Source organism: Hevea brasiliensis, chromosome 11, assembly GCF_030052815.1.
Source record: "Hevea brasiliensis isolate MT/VB/25A 57/8 chromosome 11, ASM3005281v1, whole genome shotgun sequence".
NCBI lineage: Eukaryota > Viridiplantae > Streptophyta > Magnoliopsida > Malpighiales > Euphorbiaceae > Hevea > Hevea brasiliensis.
This window is the reverse complement of record NC_079503.1, coordinates 78,314,647-78,327,825: the sequence shown is the minus strand read 5'-3', so window position 1 is coordinate 78,327,825 and position 13,179 is coordinate 78,314,647. Positions and strand designations below refer to the sequence as shown.

General features: G+C 23.8%; 1 protein-coding gene and 1 pseudogene across 1 annotated transcript; both read right to left on the bottom strand.

The window, feature by feature from the left end:
* Positions 1-1,709: 1,709 nt before the first annotated feature.
* LOC131170317 (protein DOG1-like 4) lies at positions 1,710-2,078 on the bottom strand. Its single transcript, XM_058129372.1, has one exon. It carries the CDS (start codon positions 2,076-2,078, stop codon positions 1,710-1,712), a length of 369 nt encoding a protein of 122 aa, XP_057985355.1.
* An 8,549-nt stretch (positions 2,079-10,627) lies between these two features.
* Positions 10,628-11,362, bottom strand: LOC131170315 (protein DOG1-like 4; annotated as a pseudogene).
* Positions 11,363-13,179: the final 1,817 nt, after the last annotated feature.

The window sequence follows — 13,179 nt, the reverse complement described above, 5'->3', positions numbered from 1 at the left end:
CTGACCTGGAATCCTGTTGGCACAGGACACACGAGTCTAGTCCAGTTATTTGGCTATAAGTAGTTCTACAAGACTTAAAAAATTACAATAAAAAATTTTGAGTAACCATATGACATAGGGAAACAAATTATATGAGGAACACTAAGCCTAAAAGTGACTACAATATGTTCAATTAAATTGGTAAATTGTAACTCTAAAATTTACCTAGCTAAGGATCCAGAATTAGGAAATAAACTAGTTATGGTTATTTGACCATAACTTGAGTTATAGAAATCCAAATGATATGATTCAAAAAGGAAAACAAAGATAAGACATGGAAGAACAACTTCCATGAAGGAAGTATGGCCAAACAGTGGCCACAAGTTGATCAAATTGATAGGTAATATTAAGACATTAAAACTAAACCTAAAGAAAGGTTCATAAGACAAATAAATTTATAGTAGGGTTTTAACCCTAATATGTTGCTAAACACTAAATTACATGAAATAGGTATGTGGGACCCACTTTCCCACTACAACTTGACATGAAATTTCTAATAAGTAGTTGATAATGCTTAATTGCCCAAAGTAAACCTAGGCTTATGTATATAGTTTGGAACGATTGGTATACCAATTAGGGACTATAGATTGCAGTACTGCCTATATGAATAATCATTGATTAATAAAATATGTCTGACATGATTGTTCTACAGGCTATATGTCAACCCGTTGACCATTGAGTCTAATTTCATTTCTAGCTTTAAAAGCCTGCTTACTAGCCTTGTGCCTGATATGACAGTTGTATACAGGGTAGACATATGGTTGTCTAACCAGTATCCTCCTGTGTATCCAGCCTTTATAGTCTGTTATAAGTTACTTGGGCACTGATATGATTTTAAAAAGACTGAAAATGAAATAAATACACAGATAAGATCCTGATAAATAAATTAATCCCAAAGTTAAATAAATCTGTAAAGACTTAGAATTTATTTATGAAATTTACATAGAATTATCATTTTTAATTATTAAATTATTTTTCTTTAAAGTTATGCACCACTAAGCAATTCGCTTAGCGCGTTGGTTTTCCATCATATAGGTACTGGAGACCAGACACAGCCATAGCAGTAGTCGCAGCAATAGTGCCCTGATAAAGATTGACCAAATCTGATAGTGTCTGCTAGTCACCTCTGTAGTATTTATTTTGGTAGGGCCCATGTTATTAGATTTTGTATTTTGGTTTATTGTGCATAAGTAGGTACAGTGTAAATCATTTTGAACATTGTAAATAAATTGTAATTATATTTTGGATTGTAAATAAAGCTGTGAGCTTTTGTATATAAATTTTCATATGAATGAGTTATGTTATTTTCTTGAAATTACATGAAAAGTTGTGAATGATATGACATATGGAAATATGAGATAGATATGAAATTGTTTTTAACAGGTAAATATTGAAACCCGCCAGATGCAAATAAAACAAAGGAGGCTCTGCTCGAGTTTTCACAGAAATAATTTATGATTAAAAAAAAATTTACTATAGGTTTTCTATGAAGTATAAAATTAATAATGGATAGAACAAGATAAGATAGGTGCTACGGTACCGAATGTGGCACGCTTTACTCGACTACACTATAGACGGGTAAGAGGCGTCACATGTTGCCTCTCCATTTCCCTCTCCACCCTCTCCTCTTCTAACCTTATTTTCACCCTCAAAGCCTCAATCTTTCTCATCTATTCTTGAGTTAATTCAACTAGACTCGAACTGAGAATACCATTTATCCTTATTGAGTTAACCAGTTTAAGCACTGCTGAAGGTTTCCACCCAGTAACCCAAGAATACGCATTCTCTAAATGGGAAATCCAAATTGGACAAAAGAAAACAAGCACATCTTCATGGGCTAAGGCCCATTTTATAGTGTAGTAGTCTTTGTAATGTTGTGTGACTTTGGACACTGAAGCTTGTAGCTCTTGCTCACGCTCACAACCAGTTTTAGCTCGATAATCCTCAAACGCCCTTCGCGGGTGTTGCAGATACTCATGGAGTTGACACATCCACTTCTCAAAAAACTCAGAGAACCTCTCTTCAACTTTAGTTTTCATATCTTTCCCCTTTCGTTTATGCAAAGAGATGGAGAAAGAAGAGGGATAACTAGCTAGTTAGGACTAGGTGGGAGATAGAGAGAGATGAATAGAGTGATATGTTTTTATATATAAGAAACGGTATGCTTCTGCTTGGTTTACGTGCAGCAATGAGTTAGTGGTGAGTGTCAAGGGACGAATGATGCTTTGCAAATATGGAAAGCGTCTCCCGGAGAAGGACATGAGTATGATGGATATAGGTTTGGCTTTGACCATGTTGATGAGTCAATCATGCACCCCACCACCTGGTGTTTTATGTTTCTTATGTTGAAAAACCTGTCAGTAAAGTAAACTATGTTGAGTTCAATGTGGAACCCAAATATCTTCTTCTTCCTTCGCTATCTCTATCAATAAAACCCTCCTCTGAGGTAATATACAACTCCATGCAACTTGATTCTTTTGCTGACATATTTCAGTAGCTATAAGCCAACAACTTGCTTTAAGCTTTTGATTTTATTGATTTGAGTTTGATCATTTGTTGTTGCTTGCAGTTGCTTCAATCAGCGAATTTATCATTTGAGTAATTATTAATTTACATATTGCCAAAAATGGTTATGGTTATGAAGACCAATGAATAACAACTCTAACTCACAAAATGCCCTTAAAAATAACAATAGCCAATTTTTTGTTTTTTCCAATCGACAATTCAAGCATACATAAAAGCTTTAAAATCCAAAATATTACGTTTAATATAGGAATTTTCTGGGTTATGTGCAAAAAGTGTTTTAGGAGAAAAAAGAGTATGCATATAGAGAGAGAGACTGTGCCCTAAGGCATTGCAGCACCATCAGCGAAACTAGAAAGTGGGTGCTCAATTGAAGTTTTGTAAAATGAATGCATTCAGCTCTAATTAAATATGATACTTGCTTGGTTTTCTACTCAAAGCATGATAAATTCGATGAAATTAAAAAGGAAAATCCAAGAATGTGCTCAGGTAAGCATAATATATATTTTGGGAACTTTATCCACGTGTTTGATCCAAACAAGGTCTCTCGTGGTACATCAATTCAATAATCTTTTCCTAGATCAACAGCCCATTGAAAAAGGTCCAAAATAGGTAGTTTAGAAATTGAATAACATCTAAAAATAATTTTATGAAATCCTGTACTCTCACATCTCTCAGAATTGCTTTATGGCTAAACAACATTTGTGTTCTAGCTTTATGCATGGCTGGCTGACAAGCATATAATTTTACTATAAACTAGACCTGTTCACCAGCTCTTGGGTAGAAGGAGAAGCTAAGATAGATACCTACGTGTGTGTGTGTGTGTGCGTGTGTATATATATATCACCTGCTAATTAGCCCATTCTTTGTCATCTGTGTCTCTTCAAATCTATTCATTATATTATTTTTATTTATTTTAGGACAATTTATAATTAAATCTTTGAGATATAGTAAAATTTATATAGTAATTATATATATATATATATATATATATATATATATATATATATATATATTTTTAATAATAATTTAATTTTAAAATTTAATTCTATTAACAAATAAATTGACTATTGACTAATAATTTAGTACCCGTTTAATAATGTTGTTGAAATGTCAAAATTATTTTTTAAAAAATAAAATTTATAAATTTTAAAAATAATAAAAATAAAAAAAATGATCTTTGTCTGAATAGATTTATATATGTCCACCAATTAAATAATTTGAAAAAAAAAATTACATGTTATCTCGAGTTAACCATAAGAACTTTGTCAATCTCATTGGCTACTGTGAGGAGGATGAACCCTTCAATAGGATGATGGTATTTGAATACGCTCCTAATGGAACCCTCTTTGAGCATCTACATGGTAATACTCTCTGTATATTAATTTAATGATGAAAATTTCGATAGATTTCTCCTGTGGTAATTTAGAGGCTGAAACATTTATTCTGTATCTTCAGTTAAAGAAATGGAAGATCTTGACTGGAGTGCAAGAATGAGGATTATCATGGATATTGCTTATTGCTTACAATACATGCAGCATGATTTAAATCCACCAGTGGCACATTCTAACTTGAATTCACATAATATCTTTCTAACTGATGACTATGTAGCTACGGTAATCTCCTTCATGGGTTGGCTTCATTCTATTTTGTTTCTTTAATGTGCCTTCTCACCGTATCTATGGTCCATCTTAGATTGCTGACATCTCTTTCTTGCCACAAGATTCCTCCAAGTTGAAGAGCTCAGGTAACAATGAGTTAGTGCATTCTACATTGCCACCTTTGGCTGATGTAGAGACAAATGTCTATTGTTTTGGGATTCTATTACTAGAAATCATTTCTGGAAAACTCCAATACTCAGAAGAACAAAGGTCCCTCGAAAAATTGGTAAATCTTTTATGAAATCCTATACTCTCATATCTCTGGGAATTGTTTTATGGCTAAATAATATTTGTGTTCTAGCTGCATGCACGGCTGGCTGACAAGCATATAATTTAACTAAAAACTTGCAAGCTGCTAAATATTTGAATGACAAACGTAGTATCAATTATATGATTGACCCAACCCTCAAGTCTTTCAAAAACAATGAACTTGACCTCATATGCAAGATTATCCAAGAGTGCATACAACCAGATCCAAGGCAAAGACCAACAATGAAGGATATCACTTCCAAGTTGAGGGAAGTGATTGCTATCTCACCTGATCAAGCAATTCCAAGAAATTTTAAATAAGTAATTAATTATGAGTATTTTTATAAAATTATCTTTTTAGAATTATCATTTAATATATTAAAATAAAGTCTAATTTATCTACATAATAATTTAAAATTTATTATGATTAGATTTTATTTATTTATAAAGACAAAATTAATTATGAGTCATAAATTATTTAATTCATGTGCAACGTATTTTTTTTTAAATTATATATATATATATATATATATATATATATATATATATATCATGATTTAAAATAATAAAATAAAAAATAAATTTTTATAAATTGAAATTCATTTTCAATTGTGCTTTATGGACTCATTTCAATTAAATTTTAGCATAAATTATAATTTAATTCGAAGTTTGACAAAATTATAATAAAATGTTTTTATTTTTAATTTATTAAAATTATTTGCTCAATTTTAAATCTATTGACAATATAGTGTCATCGTTAAAAAATATATTTTTTTATTAATGAAGGTGAGAAAATAATTAAAAAAATATAATTTGTCTTTTAAAAATTTAAAATAACTATTTTTTTAAAACATGAATTGTATGTTATTTGTATTCATTTTACATATTTATAATTTAAATTTTTATATATAATCTTTTTATATAATATTATATTGTTATAATTTAATTATTTTTAATATCTAGTTAAATTTAATTTTTTATTGCCATAATATTAAATTATCATCATGATATTTTATTTTTAATTAATGTTAGTTCAAAAAATTGTTAGAAAAAAAATTAATAAGAAATATTAAATTAATCAATTAAAATAATATAAATAAAATACTATAAACATGATAGAAGAATGCAAAATCTTACTAGAATTAGTCTCAGCGATTCCAAAAATATCTATCAAATAAATAAAATTATATAAATAAGTTTAGAAAATTACACAAAAATGAATATGAAAATGACAACAAAATGAGAAAAATACCTGAGAATTAGCTTCTTGAAATATCCAAATGGTTTAGGTAGCCTTCAATAGATATTACGAATATATTAGATATTAATTAATTTTTTCCAATTTCTTATCAATTAATTTATTTAACAATATAATAAATTTCTTCTAATATATAGGTGAATAAAATGAACATATCATGTATATGTGATAAGTTAGCTAGATATTTATAATATAAAATTTATGATTTTGAGTTAGTTAGATATTTGCAATATAAAATTTGTGATTTTGAGTTAGTTAGATATTTGCAATATAAAATTTATGCTTTTGATGGTCCATAATTATTACTTCCTATAAATTTATATTATAAAAAATTAATAAAATAATTGTAAAAAAGAGTCATGTAAATATTGATAATAGAATAATTCAATATAATAAAAATTTTATCGAAAAGTTAGAGAGAGTGAAAATAACTCTTTATTTAACAAATCCCAATCAATTATTTTAACATATCACTAATCTTTTTATGAAAATAAATTTTTTATTTTTTAATTATATATTTGATTACTAAAAATAATGTTATATAGGTAATAAATTCTATTTTAATTTTCATGATTTTTATTAAATAATTATTCAATTTAAATAAAAAGTAGAACCTATAAATAATGGCTAAAAATAATTATATCTAAAAATTTTCAATTCTATTTTGTCAAAATCTATATATTATTAATCAAGCTAATTAAAGAATAAAAATTAAAATATTTTAGTAACTTGAATAAGAAAAACATAGATTATCACATTGACAAATACTAAAAATATATTATAAAGTTTTTTTTTTGTAATATTGTAATATAAATTTTTAATAAGAATAATTATTTGAAAAAAAATAGTGAATTTCATAAACAAATTTTAATTAAAATATTTGATTTAAATGAAAAATAAAAAAAATAGCCATAAGAAATTATCTCTACTTTGACATTCTCATGGAAAATTAATGATTTCATTATAATAACATTAAATATATATATATATATATATATATATATATATATATATATATATTAAATTGAAATTATTTCAATAATTTTAATTTTGGTAATTTCAATCGATTTATTCAATCGTTTTAATTATTAACGATTTCAATTAATTTTATCAATAAATTTAATTAATTTTATTCTATAATTTAAGCATTAAAAAATCTTCTTTCTTTTTCATGTGCTTAATAATATTTTAAAATTATTATTTTACCATAATAAGAATAGAGATATAACTGATTTTTTAATTAAAGTTTAAGATTTAAATTTTTGTTTTCATCTCAAAAAAATAGGTTTATTTATATTTTTACATAGTCTATATCATATACAAATGTCATTTATTTCTCTAATTAATTGCAATTATATTTTTATTATTTAAATTAATTTTAAAGTTTGTATAAATTTGAAATTATTAATTTTAGATATCATATAAATTTAAATTTCTTAATAATACTTATAATTAACTTCAATTAAATATAAAATATTATAAAAAGTAATTAATTAAAGTAAGAAACTAATAAGTGAAAAATAAAAAAAAATGCAATTAATTTATATCGATATATCTGTATTATATATAAATGTATAAAGGAGGGGAGAACATTAGCTTAGTTTTTCCCAAGTTTCCTTTCATTCTTAGAATTAATATAAATTTAAAATTATTAGTCCAATTTATATTTAATTTTAATTTTACATGAAGCAATTAACTAAAATAAAAAATTAATAAATAAAAAAATATAATTTGATCGTATTGCATTATTAAATAACATAGTTTATTAGTATATAATTTTTAAATTTATATTCATAATTAGTTATTTATTATATATATTTAAAGATATTTTATTAGTTGCATATTATTTTTATAAGTTAATTTTCATATGAGATTTTTTTATTTCAATAAATAATATATTAATATTTATAAAATTATGAATGTTAATGAAAATTAAATATTTTTATGTCTATAATTTATAAAAGCAATAAAAAGAATATAAATCATCTAAAGATTATTATTAATTTTAGAATTTATTAAATAAACAACTTAAAAGGAATTTTATTTAATTTTAATTATTTTCAATACAAATAAAAAAATATTAAAGATAATTAAATTTAAACCTAATTAATTTATTCTTATGTATATATATGAAGGAGGAGGGGGAAGCATTGGCTTTGCCCAAATTGTCATTTATTCTTAAAATTAATTATAATTATATTTTTATTATTTAAATTAACTTTAAAGTTTGTATAAATTTAAAATTTTTTATTTTATGGTTAATATGAACTTAAAATTCTTAATCCTATTTATATTTAACTTCAATTAATTATAAAATTTTGCAAGAATTAATTACCTAAAATAAAAATTAATAAATAAAAAATATAATTTGATTGTATTACAATATTAAGTAAAATAGTTTATTAGTATCTAATTTTTTTTAAATTTTGATTTACAATTAATTATTTATTATATATATTTAAAAATATTAATTAGTTACATATTATTTTTTATTTAAATTCCATCTAAGATTTTTTTAATAAAACAATATATTAATATTTATAAAATTATGAATATTAATTAAAATTATATATTAATGACTATAATTTTTAAAAATGAAAATAAAAATAATATGAAACGTCCAAACATTATTATTAATTTTAAAATTTGTTAAATGAACAACTTAAAAAAATTATTTAATCTTAATTGAAGACTAATACTAACAAAAAATATTAAAAATAATTAAATTTAAACCTAATTAATTTATTCATTATGTATATCTTTATTATTGCAAGTATATTTTTATTTCAATAAAACAATATATTAATATTTATAAAATTATTAATATTAATTAAAATTAAATATTTAACGACTATAATTTATAAAATGAAAACAAAAATAATATAAATCATTAGAAGATTATTAATAATTTTAAAATTTGTTAAATGAAGAACTTAAAAGAAATTATTTAATTTTAATTGAAGATCGATACTAACAAAAAAAATTAAAGATAATTAAATTTAAACCTAATTAATTTATTCATTATGTATATCTTTATTATTGCAAGTATATTTTTATTTCAATAAAACAATATATTAATATTTATAAATTTATTAATATTAATTAAAATTAAATATTTAACGACTATAATTTATAAAATGAAAACAAAAATAATATAAATCATTAGAAGATTATTAATAATTTTAAAATTTGTTAAATGAAGAACTTAAAAGAAATTATTTAATTTTAATTGAAGATCGATACTAACAAAAAAAATTAAAGATAATTAAATTTAAACCTAATTAATTTATTCATATGCATATTTATATTATTACAAGTATGATTTCTTAAAAATTATTATTATAGAGCTAGCATTATACCACCTATATAAAATATTATCTCTTGCACTAATAATAAATAAAAGATAATATTGATAATATATTAACTAATTAATTAGATTTATATTTATATTAATATGATATTAATATTTTTCTATTTTTATTCTTTTTAGTGTTAAAAACAGTAGTGTTCATAATCCTTATTCTTTTGAATAAAAAGAAGAATTGATAAGAATTGAAATAAAAAAAAATATTGGATAAACCAAGCCATATTTGACTAAATTTATTTTATTGTGTTAATATAATTCTAATTTTCTATTAATAATTAAATCAAGAATAATATTATACCTAATTATACTGAATACCAAATAAAGAAATAATTAAAGCTAAAATTAATTTTATAAAAATATTTTTTTATGATGTTTTTAGAAATAAAATATAATTTTAAAATAATTAAAACTTAAATAAGTGATAAATATAGTGTATTTATGACAATAGACTATGCACTGGAAAATATATACAGATACGAATGAAGGACCAACTTTTTAAACTGATAAAATTATTATTATAATATTAATCATATAAATTTATTTTTTTTCCTTTAAATTTTATTTTTTAAAATTTATTTTATAGAAATTTTGTTATAATTTTTAATTTAGAAGCAGACCTCTCTCTCTCTCTCTCTCTCTATATATATATATATATATATATATATATATATATATATATATATAATATTCAATTTTAATTAGAATATACATGATTAAATTTATATATTAATCAATAATGTATTTATAACATATATAATATAATCAATAAATATATTAAATAATTAAGATATTAAATAGATATAAATTTTTTTGTATTAAATAATATGACGATATAAAATTTCAAAATATCAATATACTAAAAATGATAATTTTATAATAATAATGCACTAAACTAATAAAAATTTATTTTAAAAATTATTTTATTTTCTAATTTTATAATTAATTCCCTTTCACATTAATTTAGGCATACAATTTTATTATGCAAGTTAATATCATTTTAAATTACAAAATATTAAAGTAAAATATACGCAAATCAAACTTTTCTTAAAAAAACAAAATAATAGAATTTAAATGAATTAAATTCATGGACTAATTTATATTTATTATTAATTTATTTTAATTTTTAAATATTTTCACCTATTTATATTTTAAAAACTTAATATTATTTTTTTATTATATTAATATTATAACACAAAATTTTTTTAAAATACGATCAAATAAAAAATAATTTTAAATTAATAAATATTTTTATTTATATAATTAATTAAAATGACATTAAAATTAATATTTTAATATAAACAATTAAATATAATATTTGTAATATAATGATAATATTATATAATATAAAATTAATAAAACATTATATAAAAAAAATTAAATTATGAGTTTTTATAATAAGGATAAAAAAAAGTTAAATTAAAACCACTGAATAGTTCATGCATATTAATTAAGATGAAACCAAATCAAGACAAAAGAAAACAAGTCTAAAAGTGAAAATCAAAACCCCTAAAACCCTACAACCGGAAGTTTCTAATTAATGGTGCAAACCTTTTTCTTTCCCCATTGTCTTAATAGAATTTGAAGTATGCCAATCCCAGCCAAGAGCTCCACGCATTGTAGTGGGCTCAAAACATCCAAAACTCCCTTCAAAGTCCTAAGCCTTACACAGTCTACCGCTTTCATCACCTTCTCCAGTCCTGCCATTACTCCTTTCAGTGCCACCTGCACTAGTCTCTCCACCTGCCTCACTTCCTCCCCATTCTTCACTCTAACCACCAACCTTACCAACTCCGCCATCTTCCTATCTACTACAACCACTTGTTGCCTCTCCATTTCCCTCTCCACCTTCTCCTCTTCTAACCTTATTTTCACCCTCAAAGTCTCAATCTTTCTCATATGTTCTTGTGTCAATTCAACCAGACTCAAACTGGGAACACCATTTGTCCTTATTGAGTTAGCCAGTTTAAACACTGCTGAAGGTTTCCACCTAGTAACCCAAGAATACACATTCTCTAAAGGGGAAATCCAAATTGGACAAAAGAAAGCAAGCACATCTTCATGGGCTAAGGCCCATTTTATAGTGTAGTAGTCTTTGTAATGTTGTGTGACTTTGGACACTGAAGCTTGTAGCTCTTGCTCATGCTCACACCCAGTTTTAGCTCAATAATTCTCAGACGCCCTTCGCAGGTGTTACAGATACTCATCGAGTTGACACATCCACTTCTAAAAAAACTCAAAGAACCTCTCTTCAACTTTAGTTTTCATATCTTTCCCCCTTCGTTTGAGCAAAGAGATGGAAAAAGAAGAGGGATAGCTAGCTGGTTAGGACTAGTGGGAGATAGAGAGAGATGAATAGAGCGATATGTTTTTATATATAGAAAAGGTGTGGTTGTGCTTGGCTTACCTGCAGCAATGAGTCAGTGGTGGGTATCAAGGGATGAGTGACGCTTTGCAAATAGGGAGAGCCTCTCCCGGAGAGGGACACGAGTCTGATGGATTTAGGTTTGGCTTTGCTCATGTTGATGAGTCACTTATGCACCCCACCGCCTGGTGTTTTATGTTTCTTATGTTAGAAAATGTGTCAGTAAAATAAACTATGTTGAGTTCAACGTGGAACATAGATATCTTCCTCTTTCTTCTCTGTCTCTATCAACTTAACCCTCCTCTGAGGTAATATGCAACTCCATGCAACTTGCTTCTTTTGCTGACATGTTTAAATAGCTACAAGCCAACAACTTGCTTTAAGCTTTTGATTTTATTGATTTGAGTTTGATCATTTCTTGTTGCTTGCAGTTGCTTCAATCGATGAATTTATCATTTGAGTAATTATTAATTTACGTATTGCCAAAAATGTTTATGGTTATGAAGACCAATGAATAACAACTCTAACTCACAAAAATAACAATAGCCAATCTTTTGTTTTTTGCAATCGACAATTCAAGCATACATAAAATCTTTAAAATCCAAAATGTTACGTTCAATATAGGAATTTTCTGGGTTATGTGCAAAAAGTGTTTTAGGAGAAAAAAGAGTATGTATATAGAGAGAGAGAATGTGCCCCAAGGCATTGCAGCACCACCAGCAAATAATTTTAATCTTAGTTATTTCAATCGATTTATCTAATTATTTTTAATTTTAACGATTTCAATTAATTTTATCAATAAATTTAATTAATTTTATTCTATAATTTAGACATTAAAAAAATCTTCTTTCCTTTTTATGTGCTTAATAATATTTTAAATTATTATTTTACCATAATAAAAATAGTTTCCATCTGTTTCATTTGAAAAATTTTTAGGAAATTTTTTTTTTCATAATTTTGAAATTATGCAATTCGTACAGGTGAAGAATTTAGTGGATTCAAATAAAAATATAAAGATATAGCTGATTTTTCAATTAAAGTTTAAGATTTAAAATTTTGTTTTCATCTCAAAAAAATAGGTTTATTTATATTTTTACATAGTCTATATTATATATAAATGTGGGAAGAGAGAATATTAGTTTTGCTAAAAATGCCATTTATTCCTCAAATTAATTGTAATTATATATTTTATTATTTAAGTTAATTTTAATGTTTGTGAAAATTTAAAATTGTTAATTTTAGAAGTCATATAAATTTAAAATTCTTAATAATAATTATAATTAACTTCAATTAAACATAAAATATTATAAGAAGTAATTAATTAAAGTAAGAAACTAATAAGTGAAAAACAAAAAAAAAATGCAATTAATTTATATTGATATATCTATATTATATATAAATGTATAAAGGAGGGAGAATATTAGCTTAGTTTTGCCTAAGTTGCCTTTCAATCTTAAAATTAATTACAATTATATTTTTATTATTTAAATTAATTTTAAAATTTGCATAAATTTAAAATTCTTAATTTTAGAATTAATATAAATTTAAAATTATTAGTCCCATTTATATTTAATTTTAATTAAATATAAAATTTTATATGAAGTAATTAACTAAGGTAAGAAATTAATAAATAAAAAAATATAATTTGATCGTATTACAATATTAAGTAAAATAGTTTATTAGCATCTAATTTTCAAATTTTTATTTATAATTAGTTATT

What these genes read in the sequence shown, in the direction of transcription:
- LOC131170317 (XM_058129372.1), bottom strand. Translation starts at nt 2,078, where the DNA reads ATGAAAACTAAAGTTGAAGAGAGGTTCTCTGAGTTTTTTGAGAAGTGG.